This window comes from Triturus cristatus, chromosome 7 (genome assembly GCF_964204655.1).
Source record: "Triturus cristatus chromosome 7, aTriCri1.1, whole genome shotgun sequence".
NCBI lineage: Eukaryota > Metazoa > Chordata > Amphibia > Caudata > Salamandridae > Triturus > Triturus cristatus.
In genome coordinates, this window is record NC_140590.1 from 164,743,447 (window position 1) to 164,761,718 (window position 18,272).

The window sequence follows — 18,272 nt, forward strand, 5'->3', positions numbered from 1 at the left end:
ATTCAGAGGTCCCTGGGTTCAAAATGTAATCATTTGAGTCATTCATCACGGGTGTCATGGAGCCATCTTTCTACTGGAAATCAACTGGATTACCAAGAACTCTTTTCTAGCACTTGACTACAAGGCTAAGGATGTGTGCACTTTGTAAAAAGAAAATATTAGATTGCACTCCTTTGTATAGTCGAATACTGCTGCCAGAAGAAATTGTGAAAGTTCAACCAGATCCGGTATGGATGGGCATGGGGCATTAATTTAAACAGGATATGGGTCCACAATCCTTGCAGCATGCGATCACTCCATTGCGCTTACCCGAGCCTGGAGAGGCAAAGGTATGACCCACCCAGGATCTCTTAAAGTTTTGCTGGTAATTTCTCTAAAATGTGTTTCTTATATCAGTACAATAGCCGCTTTCAGTTGGATTTCAGTTTGTGACAATAACCTCTCCCTTTTTATAGGAGACCCCAATTAAAATTCAGAGCAATAACTCATTTTTATTATAATTCAGATAAAACTAAATACCTTGGTCTTTGGTTCACCGATTTAATAAAAGAGACTGTTTCCATCAATATGAAAGGAGTTTTTGCATTCCCCCTCCCCCAATGTCTCGCTGAAATCCTTTATTTTTTATTCCTCTTAATGGAGGTAGGATACTCTTAAGATGATCTTGGTACCATTAGTCCTGTTCTATTTCTCCAACATTCCTATAAATATTCCTTGACGTTATTTTAAAATATATGTTCTATTCTCTCACCTCTCCTATGGAATAACAATAAAACCGGCATGTCGCTCCTGAGATGTAAATGTCCTAAGCAATTGGGAGGGGCTAATTTTCCAGACTTTTGCTCTTATCACACTGCTTTTTTTTCTGAAACAATCCTCCTTTCTTATTGCTGAAGGCGATTAATTATCCTTGTCGGTATGGGTGGATTTTGAGATTTCTGTTATTTACCCCTTTTCTTTTAGAGAATTTTTATGGTTTACTCAGAAGCCTCCTATATCGCTCCCCATTCTCATAACTGCTTGTAAACTTCTAAGTCTTATATTGATATTGTATCTTTTGGATAGGGATCAATTTCTTCACTCCCTCATATGGTTCAACAAATACATTAAGATCAGCAATAGAACGGTTTTCTGGAAGTCTTGGCATGAGAGGGGTGTGCTCTGGGTCCATCAACTACTGCTCCCACTTTTCCTTCCCTCAAGCCCCATCATGTTTTTCTCTTCCTTCCTCTTAAAAGACCAAATAGTTTTCCTTGATATCTGCGATTTCCGTGGCACTTCCCCAATTTTCTTACACTTATTTATCTGAGAATGCTGTTCCTCACTTATCAATAAACTTGTTATCCTTTCCTTCTGCATCACATATTTTATAAAATAATCGCCACTCCTCTGGATAACCGTGATAAGACAGAAGTTGAACTACAATGGGAAAAAGATTTAGACTTCTCCTTTCCCATCTCTCTATGGAATAGGATTTGGCTTAAATTACTAAAGTCCTCTAGCACGGCCAATACCACTCAAACTTTATTTTTTATTTACAATCGACTTCTGATCACCACAGTTGAATCCATGTCACCCTACATCTTGTTGGTCATGTAATATCCATTCCTCCGACCTAAAACATGTGCTGTTAGAATTTATTCACACTTTTCTATTTTGGATGAGGTATGGAAACATATACACCATTTTTATTCTCAGGTTCTCATTAATTAAAAAAAAATATTTCTATGGAGTCGGATGACTGGTCATCTTCAGTAAAGGTTCATATTCTAGATTTATTAATTGCAGTTGCCTTTCAGCATATCACTGAATCCTAGAAGGATTCCTCTAATATCTTATTTCAATCCTGGTGGTATGGTATCTGTTATTACCACAGACTTGACAGAGCACGCGTCAATCTTCTTTCCCTAGCAATTAAAAGATATCTGGTTACCAGTGATTACTTTTCCAGACTCTTCTATTCAATCCGTTAATTCACATAGACTGCAAATTGGGGAAGTACACAAACCCCCTTAACTACCTATTATTGACAATTTCACTCTTTATATATACATACTGTTAATAATCAGCAAGTCAATATATACTCTGCTTTTAAGTCTCACCATTATAAGCAATTAGATTTGTGTAATGAGATGTGTGTGTATATATATATATATATATATATATATATATATATATATATATATATATATAGTTAGTTGGGGAGGATGTGGGGAAAGCACAGGTCTTTCTTCGTAATGCCCTCACACACCCCAAGGGATGTCATGCTTCATCATTTGGGCATTTGCCCCTCGTCATGCCGGCGCTGCAATGCCTGACGGGCTCCTGAAACCGGGGCTCTTTGTCGGGGATCTTTTGAAGAAGCCGTATGGGTGCGTGTGGGTGTGAGGGCAGGGTAGTGCACGAGGAGTGAGATGTTTAAAAAAGGTATAGGGCCATCCTACTAAAGTATTTTATTAATGAGGTGGCTCTAGCCTTAATAAAATAGTGTGGCAGCCCTAATTAGGAGTAATGGTCCGTGAGGGCTAGTCATGTGTGGGTGTGGTCAACATGTTTCGTGCCCCAGCTGCCCCAAAAAGGGTCAATGGCACTTCGTCAGGACCAAAATAGAATGTTTTAAGGTGAGTGCACTACCGTTTAGCACTAGTTGCTTGAAACGGTAGGGGGTAGTTAATAAAGGAACTGGTACTGGGATGAGGATAGACCCCTCACGACCTAGTTCCGGACAGACGGGGATGAGAACAGAGCACAATAGTTGCTCCGATTTGTAGGTAGACTGGCAACTTGCTGGCGTCCTACCCTCGCTCTGGGCCCAGAGCGAGGGTAGGACGCTAACTTTCCACAGAAAATTTGATCATTTATTTGACAAAAATGGAAGTGTGTCCTTGCCACCTGTAACAGCATCAGCCAATGTGGACATCATTGAGAGTGACGTCTCAGATGGCAGCCTATCGGATGTACCCACGTCAGTAGCTGCTAGTTTGGTTAGTCAAGATCCTCAGAAAAAGCTGAATTTTTCAGCCCAATTCCAAATGTTGAATCCGGGACGGACAGAACAATATCAAGATCAAACTGGTCAGAGAAGCAGAGGACGAGGCGGCAGAGGAAAAATAAGAGGAACAAACAGGCCAAACAGAGGAGCAAGAAAAGAAGTAGGAAGCCCGATGGGAATGATGACAAGGGGCAAAAAAGTTCAACCATGACGGTCGTCAATCTCTCTAAACGAACTTTATCTGATGATTAGAGAGATCTCCTTGGCCTAGGTTTGTCCATTTGCCCTACCTCTAACTTTAATTTTGTTCAAACAAGGATTGACATTCTATTTTTCACGTAAATTGAAACTCGAAAAATGGTTTGAAACTAAACAAAACAGATTTAACACCTGTGAGTAAATCTTTGAGCACTCTTAATATTGATGATATTGAGGTTTTACATGCAATGTCTGCTATGTCCAATGTGGAATTGTGTGATGATGATCACTGTTTGAATTTGAAAGATTTCTCTATTGATCCCAACATCAACCCAGGTAGTCATTTTAAACCCAAATCAGTCTTCTTACCGAATATTGAATGTGATGCCATTGAAGTATTCGGAAGGGGTGTTTTAAATGACTTAAAGAAAATGAGACATGGCAAAATCCCAGCATCTAACAAAAATTTGAGTTTGGGTCAGATTAAAGCATTAGAGCTTTTAAAAGCAGACAATTCCATCGTTATCCGGCAATCGGATAAGGGTGGTAATGTTGTGGTTCAAGACAAATCAGCTTATTTACGTGAGGGATACAGACAACTGGGTGATCAGACCTGTTATTCGATTTCTGATAGAAGGGCCATAACACTATCAAATTTGAAATTTGGGGAACTTTTAGTAGTATGGAGGGAGAAGGGGCTACTGGAGTGGGAGGAATTTAATTATTTGAGATGTCCTCACCCCAGGATACCTGTGTTATACTTGCCTCCGAAACTACATAAGGACCCAGTCAACCCGCCCGGAAGACCTATAGTTTCATCTATTGGGTCTTTGTTGGAGAATATGTCCCGTTATATTGATCATTATTTATGACCTTTTGTAGCTGGCTTGCCAGCATACTTACAGGACACTACCCACTTTCTAACAAGCATTGATGGGATCCACTGGGAATCAGAATACACTTTGGTCACTCTTGATGTTGGCAGCCTGTATACCAGCATACAACATCAACTGGGTTTAAGGGCTGTGCAGCATTTTCTCAAGACCCGTTCCATTTCTCTCCTGCATCATTCAGAAATGATCATTGCTATTATCGAATTCTGTTTGACTAATAATTTTTTCCTATTTGATGATGTCGTCTATAGGCAGTCACAGGGCACAGCGATGGGCACCTGCTTCGCCCCCAGTTATGCCAATCTAGTCATGGGCTGGTGGGAGGAGCAGGTGGCCTCTCAGCTGGAGGAATTTTCTAACTGTGTCCTGTGGCTTCGATATATTGACGACATCTTTCTAATTTGGAATGGGGACATGGACTCTGCCAGTGCATTTGTCAATAAGTTGAACGATAACTCACACAATTTGGTCTTCACGGAACATATCAGCAGGACCTCTGTTGAGTTTCTCGATATTACCGTGGAGATCAAAGATCAATCTATGCATACACATTTATTCCGGAAAAAGACCGCCGGTAACAGCATTTTGAGTGCTTCCAGTTCTCATCCTCGCAAACTGGTGTGTAGTATTCCGTATGGGGAATTACTACGCGCCAAAACGCAATTGTAGCACTGAGAGTAGCTATGTAAGAGAAAAGGAAAACATGGTGCAACGCTTTAGAGATAGGGGTTACCATCAGAGTACCATCAAAGAAGCATGCAGAAAAGTAGATGAGGTTGCACGCAATGAGCTACTGCATCCTGTGCAACGAGTATCGGAAGCAGAGGGTCTGCGGTTCATCACCATGTATTCAGGACAGGCGCATGATTTGCGCCGTGTTCTGGAGAAACATTGGCATGTTCTGCTGACCGACAGTAATTTGCACAAACATTTGACCAATCATCCACAAATTACCTTTAAGAGGAGTAACTCGTTAAGAGACGAGTTAAGTTCCAATATGGTAACTAACTCGATAACTCTCAAAAGTGGTGGCCAATCCGGTTTTCAATGTTGCAAAAACTGCAAAGCTTGCAGAAATAGTGTGGATTGCACTGCGGTACATTTTTTAAGCATGAGTATAGAGTTTATTATCAAAAAAGCCCTTACCTGCAATACTATGTACTGAGTCTATGCACTGACCTGTCCATGCAATAAGGCATATATTGGCAGCACAATTCATCGTGCCAAAAAAAGAGTGCTGGAACATGTTAGGGCAATACGCCATAACAATAGACAATATCCTGTTGCACGACACTTCTTTGAACAGCATGCGCAGAATGAAAGGCTGTTGAAGATGGTGGTAATTGATGCTGTCATTGAGAATGCACATGGAGGTAATAAATTGCTCCACCTTAGACAATTGGAGTCAAGATATATTGTTGATTTTGAAACAATGTTCCCCGAAGGGCTAAATTCTAGTGAAGAACTTTCTGTACACTTACATAATTGAGTTAATCTGTTGTGTGTTGTGCACATTGTTGCTGTTGTGAATCTGACATACTTTGCACTAAAATTAGATTTTATTGCATTTCTCAGGGATTGGTGACGAGAAAATGATTTTTTGCAGTGGCCATTGATGAACTTGAACAGTTGAGCTATGTGTAAACTATATTACTTGGTTAATTTGTTACAGTTACGTACAGTTTTCCATAATGCCCACTGGGGCTTTATTATGGGCTTGTTGCTTTGCATGATCTATAATTGTTATGTCCGTGCACATTGATTAAGTAAGACCGAACTTTATTATATTTGCCCACTAGGGCATGACTGTGATATACTTTGTGCAGGTTACGATTAATCACATGCCATATGCAATTGTGTATTACTATGCAATTTTGTACCATTATCACGAGTGTGTGCAGCGAATTTTCGGTGGTATAATCGTGCAAGCACAGGTTTGGAGTATTTTGTACTGAATACTTAAGTAGCCTTGGACAATTGATCCGAGGAACATTATTATGCCTTTATTTTCAAGTTTCAAACTATGTGCTGCTCAGTATTATGAGCCATTGTATTGAATCAAGTACAGTGCTAAGATGGCCGCCATTTCTCCAATTTCCTTTCTCTTTCATTCACTATTGTGTTTTGATGAGTCTGTTTGTTTTGTGGATATTGAAGTGTATTTAACTTTAACAAAAAAACTTTGCGTTAAGCGTGAACAAGGCGAAAGCTGAAACGCGTTGTGTTTGCAGTTCAATAAACCAACTCTAAACTGCAAATCTCCTTGGTGTCCGTGAATATTTTTGGATTGGAAAGTGTGGCGTTTCATATATATATATATATATATATATATATATATATACACACACACACACACACCCCTCTATCTCTCTCCCCATATCTCTCTTGCACTCTATATCTCATATATATATATATATATATATATATATATATCGTGAAAAGGTCTGTACGTCAGACTTTTATTAAATGCTGCCACCAGACCCGGTGAGAAGGTAGTAGCCACACTCAAAAGGATGGACGCATTTTGGTTGCCCAACTAAACCATAGAGCCACATTCTGGGGCCCACACGATTACACGAGAGCCTTAAATGAACATGCACAATTGTCCTGTTCATGGAGCTGAAAAAACTAAAGCCTGCAGAGACACGCCCTGGCTTTTCTAGCAATCTACCTGAACATGGCACATGGTCCCCCGAGCCATTCTGAATACATTTCCAGACGTGCCAAGCTTTGCACAAAGCCACCTCCATGTTGTTTTCTCACACACAGGAATGTTAAAGCAGATTCCCTGCAGCACCCAGACAAACAAGCACAGGAGCTTCCTAAACATCCTGCACCACCCTCATGATGGACACACACAATTCACAAAAAACCCACACAGATGTATGTGATGAACTCCAGGTAAGGGAGACTAACAAGCTTTTTTAAACAGGCAACAACGATGAGTAAAGGTAAGAAACCTGTCCTATCACAACAAATGAGGTTTGCTCAGCCACCAGTTCAACAGAATTGGCATCTTTAAGTGGCTGCAGGAGAATGTGGATTTGTGTTCCAGCTCTTTTGAATAATTCCTTTTTAAAAACTCCTTGTGAAGTGGTCCATCATTCTTAAGGGTCTTCCAGTTACACGCTATATAAAACCTCATAATATATCAAAGAAATAAAATATAAAAATGAATCCAAACACATTAGCAGAGCAGTAAGCCATAGTTGGAAAGAGGTGTGTTTAAAAGAAGCTACCAGATCTTCAAGCAAAGAGACACTGTATTAAATTACCACACAGTCCCTCCCAGTTGACCCTGGACGGCCTGGTTGCAATGGTGAAACATTTCATGGAAGGCAGAAGTCTGTGAGATTCCAGAACACCACACAAGTCCATGCACCTGCAAGTCCCAGTACTCCCCATGCCCCAAATTCAATGTCTCACCTGAAGGCAGTAACTGCTGCATGGTCGAAATACCCTCTCAATTCCGCGGCTCCGAGATACGTAGAGTTCAGCTAGGAAACAAACAAATAGAGGAGATGAGGCCGAGGGAGCAAGAAAGAGAAGATGGGGGTAGTCAGAGGTCATAAGCAACAGGAAGGGGAAGTAAGAGATGGGGAGTGTGGGTGGTCCGAAGAGATGGGTGGATAGAGAGGGAGCAAAAGAAAGTGAGCGCTTGGTGGGGGTGGGTTGTCCATGAGGGAGCAAGAGATGGGGAGGCAGAGTACAAGATGACACGAGAGACCCGATGGAGCAAGGGGGGGGGGGGGGGTGATGGGGTCATGCCAAGAGGAGGATTCTAGGACCTTGTATCCAGCTGCATGGCATGTGCACTGCGCAGCACTTCTTGATTGGACATCAGATGAGGGGATAGCGGCAGACATTTCAGAGTAGGGCAGTGCATGGACAGTATGGAAAGAGACAAGTAAAAGCAGAACAAATATATCAAACCAGGCACAAAGAAGATCTTAGCATCATGCAGCTAGTCATCTGTTCACATAGCGTACACAGCCAATGGAGACAAGAGTCCACATGTGCAGCAAGCCCATCTTCAGACATAGCCCAGACAAGAACAGCGGGTGACAATAGCTGGCCAGTCTCGCAAGAGCCATTAATAGAGGTGAACAGGGGCAGTGATGCAGTAGAAGGCTGTACTCCTACTATTGGAGAGCCCTGGTGGGGCCAAAGACATGACCACCACTAGCAGTCTGTGTAAACAAATGCTGGTGTGAGGGCAAGAACACCTGAATTCTGCCCTGGGAAGGTCACTTGTGCCAAAAGGCAAGTTGCCCAGTGGGGTGCAGGGAGGCTTAGAGGCAGGACACACACTGGACAGTGGAGCTTCAGAAAGGACATTGGTTCCCACAGTGCATTGAGATGCAGGAAGGGCCAATGGTTGTGCCTGGTTAAGAGAGAGCGCGCAGACAGGAGCTTTGCTGGGGATCCGCTGCCATCTTGAAATGGACTGCCACAGCAACAAAAAGAACAAACAACATTTTGCACGACTGCAAATAGATATTGTTATGTATATATGTGCGAGAAGGAATCTAATAGGTGTTACATGTAACCAGGGCTCATAGGGATATCTCAATGCCAGAATCACTGGCAGGTGATGCTCCCCCATTTACCTTTGTAAAAGGGAAGATCAGAACTCGATACATGTATCCTTCTGACAAGGAGAGACGTTTAGGACGTTATTATCTCACATCCGGTCACTGGAATGGCCTGGAACCTCATCAGGAAAGCCACGTATCTCTCCAAGAAGGTTACAAGGTTTCCATCAATATGGCAACCATAGGGAAAATACGGGAGAAATCCGATCAGAAAGAGAGAAGATAGGAGGGAGGGAAATGATTGTGCTTGGAAGAATGAAACGTGAGAAAGGGGGCAAACAAAGGTGGTGGGAGAAGTATAGAGGAGTGAGATCCAAAGTCTCAGACCAGGGAGAAGTGAGACCGAGCGGTAAAGGGTACAAGTCTGCAAAGAACACGGGGTAGAGTCACAGAATCCGCACTCGTCTACATGACCGCTACACGAGGAGTTGGCAAAGGGGGTGTCGGAGGAAGGAAAAAAAATGGGATTTGCTAAAGGGTAGACTGACAAGTGTAGAGAAGACGGGGAGCATTGCAGGGTCCACTGACTGTACAGGGCATGGATGAACCAGAGAACATACTTCGTTGGTGGGGACGGAGGATTGCAGTTGTCCTTGCGACCACAGACGAACACAAAGAAGTTCCATTGTTAATCAGCAGCTGCATGGACAGCGAGCAGTAGTGGGGTAAGGGGATACTTCAATTCAGCAGAGAGACATGGTACATTTTGAGGGTCTGTGGTTGTCCCACTGCCCGTTATTGGTGCTCACCAGCTGCTGCAGGGCATCGGCCAGCTCCTTGAATCGCGTGGACGTTGGGTCCTCCAGATCCGTTGAGTAATCCAAGTTTGCAAGTGTCATGCGTCCACTGTACACCAGGGTGGTACTATCCGGAGCTGCCACGCTGCTCTCGCTCTTCGTACTGCTTGGGCGCTTAACTAGGACAGAAGCAAAAGTTATGTTTAGAAGACTCGAAGACCCGATGGGCCTGGCCAGTTCTCACCAGGACTGACCAGAGCTCTTGCCAGAACAGTTGAGAGAAGTCTAGCTTACATCTGTGAGGATGGTGCCTGCAAACTATTGGTTAGAATGTTAATCGAAAATTCTATCCTGGATCATCATTGAAGGGCCCGAGGTCTTCACAAGACTGGATTCCAAACATGGTCAGAGATCTATCCAAGATCTACTTCAGGAGTGGATCAGTGTGCCCCCTCCCCCAGACGGATGGTGTGTAGATATGAGAGGGCTGGAGTGCAGGAATGCCATGAGTTTTGAAAGAATGCGTGGAAGGCATTACCGAACAGTAAGGGTCCTGCAAGGTCACCACTGGGTTCACAGCTGGGGCAGTGCACCCGTTAACACGGAGGCGACAAAGAAACAAACACAGGGACTGAAACACTTGCCCACACAAAGAAAGAGCAACAATAAACTACCCTGCTAGAATAACGTGCCAAAGTGCTGCCTGGATGCAGCCCTTTGGCACCAACAATGATTTGGTCTCAGCACGAGATAGCTCTGTCCATGGAGACCAAGTTCATTTTGACTGTGTTCTTGTGCTGTTCTGTGTTGGTGGTGGTTGTATGGGTGCTCCATTTTGACCCCAAAAGGAGAAGGTTAATCGGGTATGATGCAGTCAGAAGGCTGGAACACCTCAGGGATTCCTTTTGGAGGGATGGTGGGGAGGGTTGAGCGAGACACCCTTGCAGACACGCATTTAAAGCTGTGAAGAGGATTGAGGCGATATGATTCAGCATCGGGGTTTGAATATTAATTAAAAATAATTATGAATACTTAAGAATCAAAATGTTTGTTTGTAAAAACAAAAAAATCATGACTGCAACAAATGGTTATAAATAGCCGTTTTAAAGAAAAATAAAAAAAAAATTTAAACTTTGTACTGCTGTGGTCAGGTCATCGTATTAAATATAGATACACAAGTTTCACAACACTGAAAATTGATAAGTAAATTTTAATTATCAATGTAGTAAATATTTTAAGAGACAAAAGTTTAATTACAGAATCCTTACATCTTTTTCCTCGTTATTAGATAGAGTCGTGCGTGCATGCTTTGAAATGACCGCTATCCCCATGGGGGCGAGGTTTGTCCGGGGTAGACTTCTATTCCACTGGCGGGACAGGTCTACAGAGAAGCCCAGGGCTGAATGATCATAGTCTGAGCTCCATCCCTCCCACCCTAAGAGGGGGCAGGCCTTCCACGTGAAGAGTGGACTCCAGCGCGATGGTTGAGAAGGCTTGGATCCCGGAATATTGCATCCCTCACCAGTAAAGTACTGATCCTTCAGGGATGCGTTGGGCTCAAACAGGAGTCCTCTCCCCCTATACCCCGGAGGGAGCGCATTATGGCCTGGATATCATAGATGTCCTCACAACTGCCTTCAAATAGCACAGACAGTCATCAGATAGGATGAGAAGGATGCAATATTCCCTCTGGCTCACCAGGAGTTACACACTTACAGGCAAAGAACCAAACTAGGAAGCCGATCACTCCAGCGAGGATGAGGAGGAGCAGGACCGCGATGAAGACCCTGAAAAGGACCTTGCTGCGAGAGCGGCCTCTGTTGTCCTTTTTCGGATCAAGGAAGGCCACAGACTCCTGGCGCCCATTTCCTGCCTGCAATAGAAACAGAAGACAGACAAAAAACGGTCACATACAACCAGAACCTAGTACAGCGCACTGCCGGAACTTCACATATGCCAACAGAACCTTTGTCAGTGGACCGGTTAATGCGAATCTAAAACAGAACTGCTAAGAAGCAGATCACAATACAGGTCAGCTCACCACCAGAACTTGATAAAGTTCACATGATGGCCAGAACCGAAGACGTCCTAGAACACAAAACCATTCACCCAATCACAAGAACTTGACACGAACTCCAAAATCTACTTCAATGCAGGTTTGCACAAGAAACTAACACACTGGGGGCCCTATTACCAGAGGCTAATATTTTGCTCAGTACAGACAACACCTATTAGGGTGCACCTCTCTGCCAGTACCTAGTACTTATTTTACTACCCTACCCAACTCGTCACTCCCTCCCCTTCCCCGTGGCACCCCGCACTTTTGTAAATATTGTAAATAGTGTGATTTACCCTATGCATTTATGTGCCTGTTCCTAGTGTGATTAAATAACACTATGGTCCTGCCTTGAAATTGTTGTAATATTTGTTTTGTTGATTTTTCTCAATCTCTATGTATGCTCTGGGACCATTTCTATTCCACTGTTTGTTACCCAGGTCCCAGTGATTATTGGGTTTGCCCTTAGTTCTAACGCTTTAATGAGCAGGTGCATACCTGCGAGGTTTTCTTTGTGAATTCTTCCTCCTTCTATAAAATGGTGGAGAGTGAAACCCTCTCCTATACTGAGGAATACATTCACCAACTGCTACAGGACCCCAGGAATCTCTTTCTGTCATCCGATACACCCAATATTGATTTCACACTCAATGACAAAATAGCTAAACTCGAACGCCTGGAAAAGAAACTAATTCGTACAAAACTTCATGGTCATTTACTTACCAAATATCTACAGGCGAACATAATACCAGTTGGGCTACAGATAAGAAATGAACCTGCCATCTTTGTGGATCTACCAAAATTCAAAGAAGGTTTTAGCTTCATTGCTAATAATGCTTCGCGACATTGGATGGTTCTCGGAGTAGAAACTGCGGCCAAACAGGTTCAGGCCTTGACCAGAGAAATAGCCGCTCTCAAACAAGAAATTGCAGGTGATTCTACTTTGACAAACGCTAAAAGTGCTCTGGAGAATCTCACAAAATCACTTAAAGACTTTGAAACCACCACGCAGAATAAAAAATTAGACAAACTCTCCAAGGATATCAGGTTTTATGAGAAAAAGAACACATATCCTTATCTCAACGAAGACTATTACAAACAGGATACCTCTGGCCGTTTCACTGGCAGAGGACGAGGGGCCTTCAGAGGAAGAAGGAATTACACCACTTTCTCCGATTCTACGGTTAGTTCGGACAGTGATCCAGAGGCTCCTGGCCCTAGTTACGACTACAACTACCGAGACAACTGATACCCCCCCCAAGGTTTTTTCCCTTTTTTAGGAGAAGGCCAATGGAGACCACCGCGAGGACGAGGTGGCAACTGGCCAAGGGGGCCTCCGCGAGGCCAGCAGAACCAACCGAGCACCAATTGGGACAGAGGCCGAGGGACAACCCCGAAACAAGTTCGATTCCAGCAAGAGAACCACGGAGAGATATCGACGAGGCGCAAAGTCTACAGATGGTAGAGTCCAGTGACAGTCCGGTGGTTAACATCTCTGCATATAATCTCAACGCTGACGAACAGGCTGTACTTTGCAAGGGCCTGTCCTTTGTCCCAACTGCCCATCCGAATTCATTCAACCTAAAAACTGAACTCCAAGGGTTCTTTCGTAAGATCCGTCTCAGGTATTTTTTTAAAAACAAGGAAGACAGTTTACCCAAGTCGGTCACTGGATTAAGGCCTCCATCGAAGTTTTTTCCACCTGCCAATGCTATGAGTAGCAGGATTTTGGCTTATGAGAGCATGGTTCTGAACGATGTTGGCACCTTACTTTCAACATACAAACACACCATACCGAATACCAGTAAGTCTGAGAAAGCGGCTCTCCAAACCCTCCGCAATAACAAAGATATTGTGATCAAGTCTGCCGATAAGGGCGGGGCTATAGTGGTGCAAGATACGACTGCATATAAATCGGAGATTCTACGGCAGTTACAAGACGGTGTCAGTTACTCTCTGTTGAGGTCTGATCCTACGAAGGACCTGATGGTTGAAATCCACTCAATAACTCTGGACGCTTTAAATTGTGGCTTTCTAAGCAAATTGGAATATGATTATCTTAATCAACAACATCCACGACTACCTACCATATATACGCTACCAAAGATACATAAGGACATCCTACATCCGCCAGGTCGCCCTATAGTATCTGGCTGCGGATCACTATTGGAACCTCTATGCAAGTACATAGACATTTTCTTGAAACCATTGGCAGAAGAAACACAAACATACCTTCGAGACACCATGCAAGTTATTGCAATGATTGATCAACAACCCTTCAACCCATGTGAGCAGATACTTGTCACCTGTGACATAGTCTCGCTATACACCAGCATTCCGCAGGAGCCTGCACTGGCGGTTATGCGGGAAGTTTTGGATCTAAGACCAGCACCAACAAGGGTACCCACGGATTTCATCATAGCTCTCTTGACCATCGCTATGAAAAAGAATTTCTTTTACTTCCAAGGAAAGTACTATGTACAAACGAAAGGAGTCGCGATGGGGGCTGCCTTCGCTCCAGATCTAGCGATCCTATATATGGATAACTTTGAGAAGCGGTTCGTCCTCACAAACAACCCGTTTTTGGCACATGTCAACACGTGGAAGAGATATATTGACGATATATTGATGATTTGGAATGGTGAGACCATCCAACTCAATTTGTTCCACCAATGGCTAAACCAGTGCGACCCCAACATTCAGTTCACCATGCAGTCTAGCACACAGGAGATACCCTTCCTCGATTTGAAAATCTTCCACGAGGATGATAAACTTCTTACCACCCTATATAGGAAGCCAACGGAAAGAAATTCTCTACTAAGATACAGTAGCCACCACCCGCGCGGCTTGCGCGACAATCTCCCTGTGGGACAGTTCCTACGGATCCGCAGGAACTGCACCAAACGAACGGACTACACTACAGAGTCTGAGAACCTAACAGCCAGGTTAATACTAAGAGGTTACCCAAAACGCCTGGTTAAGAGGGCCCGTAAGAGGGCTTGGTACAACCCACGGGATACTCTGCTCTCACCCAAACATCCCAATACATCACGTCAGATTAACAAAATGATATGTGTTACAACATTCTCTACTCGCAGTAATGCAGTGAAAAAGATCATCAATAAACATTGGAACGTTATATCCACGGAGATTGACCAACCCGATCCACCGATGCATTCTTTTAAGAAGGCAATGAGCATCAAGGACCATGTGGTGCATTCCTTCCTTGAGGACCCGGTTGAACCAACGATTCGGTCACTCTGGAGTTTACCACCAATCATAGGTCACTTCAAGTGCGGATCGTGTAAAGCATGCCCCACAACTATGCAATCAAAGAAATTTGAATACAAGCGTCAGACCATTACATTACAATCACATACCAACTGCAATTCTAGCAACGTCATCTATGGGATCCTCTGTCCATGTGACCGACTATATATTGGCCAGACACAGCAGAAAGTCAAGGCCAGAATTCTTCAACACCAAAGTCGAATAAGATGCAATGTGACAGGTGCACCTTTAGTCGATCACTATCACCAACTGGGACACCACCCCGATGAAATGAAATGGATTGTTTTGGAAAAGACAGAACTGGGACCACGGGGAGGTAATATATCCTCTATCCTGCTCATTAGAGAGTCAAAAATGATGATACGCTTTGACACTATCCTAACTGGTTTGAACGAACAAGACCCGAGCAATGCCCAATTAGCTATCCTTGGTAGCTCATGAACTAGGTTCATTTTTTTCTCTGCTCTCCCCAGCCCATTATCTAACCTGTGGTTAACGTTATTTCTGAGACACTTTATGATGTTGACCATGAGACATGTATGACAATTGTACGTATCATGCACATGCATTTTTTGATTGTTTCCTTCTCATTGTAACTCTATTACGTCATATTCAGCAAGTTTTTATCCATTCACATGTATTGACTTTTTTCCTTCCAATGTAATTACCTTCTAGTTCTCTTGCTTCCTCATCAGAAAATGTTGATTGATATAAGCTCATATGCCTGTCTTAACAACCACTGTTCCCTTTTTTATTAATATGGTGTGCCGATTTAATGTATTTTTCACAACCTTGAGACGCTTCGAATCATTACATTCATTGTACCACAGTGACTGCATCTATGTGTTTACTTAATAATAGACCACGAGTCTGACTGCACGCCCTCCAGTTCGTGCAGTTGTGCAATCCTAAACGTGCACATACGATTGTAATTGATTAGACCCTTTCTCATGCCTTTTTTACGTTCCTTTACGTGTATGTTTCACCATCCCAACCCCAATTCGTCGATCAGTTCGATCCCCCGGGCCCCGACGAGGCCCTTTTAGTCTTTCCACTCTACTGAACGACATTCATTTACACACTTATTCAATCTGACACTGGTATGTAGTCTATTTACTTTATTTATTGTGTCCGTGATTCCGCTTACCCACATCTTATCTTCAAACAACGCAATCAAACTACCCGAATGGTCTTTCTTCTAATCTTCCGGTGCTGGCAGCATCCAGCTGCTGCACCCGGTTTAACGTCACGCGGTTTTCAGCGTTCTCTTTATCTGGGAGCCGCTCCGCGTCCTCAGTTAGCCGTCAGAGTCGAGCGGGCTCAGACTTGTACGCCGTCTCAAGGTAAGAGAACCATTTGGAAGATACTCCGTGTGCCTTGGCTATTTCGACGTAGTATTTTTGTACTTGTCCATATGTTCAGTCCCCCTTTTCACCTTCAGTTAATTTTTGCCTTATCCTTTATTGTTACGGTAATTCGACCTAGGATTTTTGTACTTGTCCATATGTCTAGTCCCCCTTTTTACTTACAGTAAATTTTTGCCTTATCCATTAATGTTACGGTTTTTCAACCGGATTTGCCTCTAGTTACATTTCAGTCCGGTTATTGGGTCCTCGTGTACAACACATTGTATCGCCCTTCTGATTACGGGGATTTTTCAACCCTTTGGATATAAGCTAATTATGCTGGTTTGACTCATCAATAATACAGTTTCTCAGTTTTATTATACACTGGACTTGCCAGTCCCGCTTTCTGATATTTTAGTAGACGGATGATAATGTGGGTTGCCTGGTCCTGTTTTTCTGTATTTCTCTAGTTTAGGACTACCAATCGTTTCTCTCATTAAAAGAGCGCTCTCTCCATTTGTTTTTAGAGGCTGTTTTTCCCGGTGATTCATCTCACCTCACATACCGATTACATAGCGGTGTGTTGTCGATGGAGTAATCTAATCCTCCCTTCTTTGCTTAACAATACACGTGAGTTTAGATTCATTTGGAGTCAAATACCCACCTCCCTCACCTTTAGTCAAACTCCATGGTTGACCCTACTGTCGCTTTTTAATTAATCTTTAGGTGACTTTCACTCCCACCCGATTTCGGAGCCTTTTGTGCCCAGATGCCAAGCTGTCACCGATTTGATGCTCTCGCTTTCCCTGGTAACTATGGCAGTCATATCCTTATCCAGTCCTACAGTTGAATTTCCGCTTGGCACTATTCCTTTTTTAATTCCCACCCATATTTTTGTATAGGTGCCTACCTTTCCCCGGCTCACCATCCTCTTTGTCCTGAGGAAGACCCCACCTGTAAGGAAATAATCTACCTACCTTTGAAGAGGGGTCGAAACGTCGACATCCCATCATGCCAGTACCTTCAATAGTGCGTTGAGCACTGTGGACTTTCACCTGTATATGGCTTTTTGGCAATAATATTTAATTTTGTCAATGAACGACTCTTGAATATTTGGCACGACACTTAGGTGCCCAGCAATTGATTTGTACCATTGTTATGAACTTGTTTATGTCACTTATTTTACTACCCTACCCAACTCGTCACTCCCTCCCCTTCCCCGTGGCACCCCGCACTTTTGTAAATATTGTAAATAGTGTGATTTACCCTATGCATTTATGTGCCTGTTCCTAGTGTGATTAAATAACACTATGGTCCTGCCTTGAAATTGTTGTAATATTTGTTTTGTTGATTTTTCTCAATCTCTATGTATGCTCTGGGACCATTTCTATTCCACAGTACCTAGTACAAGGCATTTCCCCAGTAGACCCTACTGCAACCTTTGTTTAGAAAGACACTCAGCACAATGTGCGTTCTTTTCTCTCTGATCAGAAAATGTCTTACCCAGTTGACTTTCAGCCAACTGGGATATGCCTTGTATTTTTTTTTTATCTGTTATTGCTCCCTCTTTCAGCTATCCAAGCTGTTACACTAAAAGTACCAGGGAGAGAACTTTTTCATTGAGGGGGGGGGGAAGTCTACTTTATTTCGCCCTTGCGGTCTGATTAACAGCATTGCAGGTACCCTTTAGAAGGGTGTTATGAACTTAAAATGGAGGTCTCGTTGAGGAGAGTGATGGTACTGGTGGATTTTCTGTTCATTGAATGCCATGGAGTTGCCCGTCAAACCTCTTCCAATACCCACATCCCCAAAGACCGCATGTGAGAAGTTGGCCTGGTATATGCTGTCCACTAGCACCTTGCACCAGTCCAAACAACCCTTATGGATAATTAGGTTAAAGACAACCTTTATTGAAAGCTATTATCCTAGTGGTAGCTATGCAGAGCAGCCTTCAAGCTGTCTCGAAGGAATGTAAAGCAGCTTGGTTTACCAGATTATAACCTCCTGAATGACCAAATGAAAGGAGAACCACACAAGGTGTGAGATATAGATATATATATATATATATATTATATATATGTATTTGTTACTAAACACTCTCAACTAACCTCTTTATGAGATTAGAGAGCAAGGCACACAATATTACAGTACTAGAACGACAGTA

The 18,272-nt window shown here is 43.1% G+C and overlaps 1 protein-coding gene across 1 annotated transcript in view; it reads right to left on the reverse strand.

The window, feature by feature from the left end:
* Nucleotides 1–18,272, reverse strand: part of LOC146809127 (suppressor of tumorigenicity 14 protein homolog) — a 144,760-nt gene that overhangs the window by 75,036 nt on the left and 51,452 nt on the right. Inside the window, exons 2-4 of the mRNA XM_085615942.1 lie at nucleotides 11,132–11,288; nucleotides 9,428–9,594; nucleotides 7,510–7,580 (exon numbers count right to left, since the gene is read on the reverse strand). Of these exons, the coding sequence (XP_085472068.1) occupies nucleotides 7,510–7,580; nucleotides 9,428–9,594; nucleotides 11,132–11,288 (395 nt within the window). The remainder of the gene's footprint in view (nucleotides 1–7,509; nucleotides 7,581–9,427; nucleotides 9,595–11,131; nucleotides 11,289–18,272) is intronic.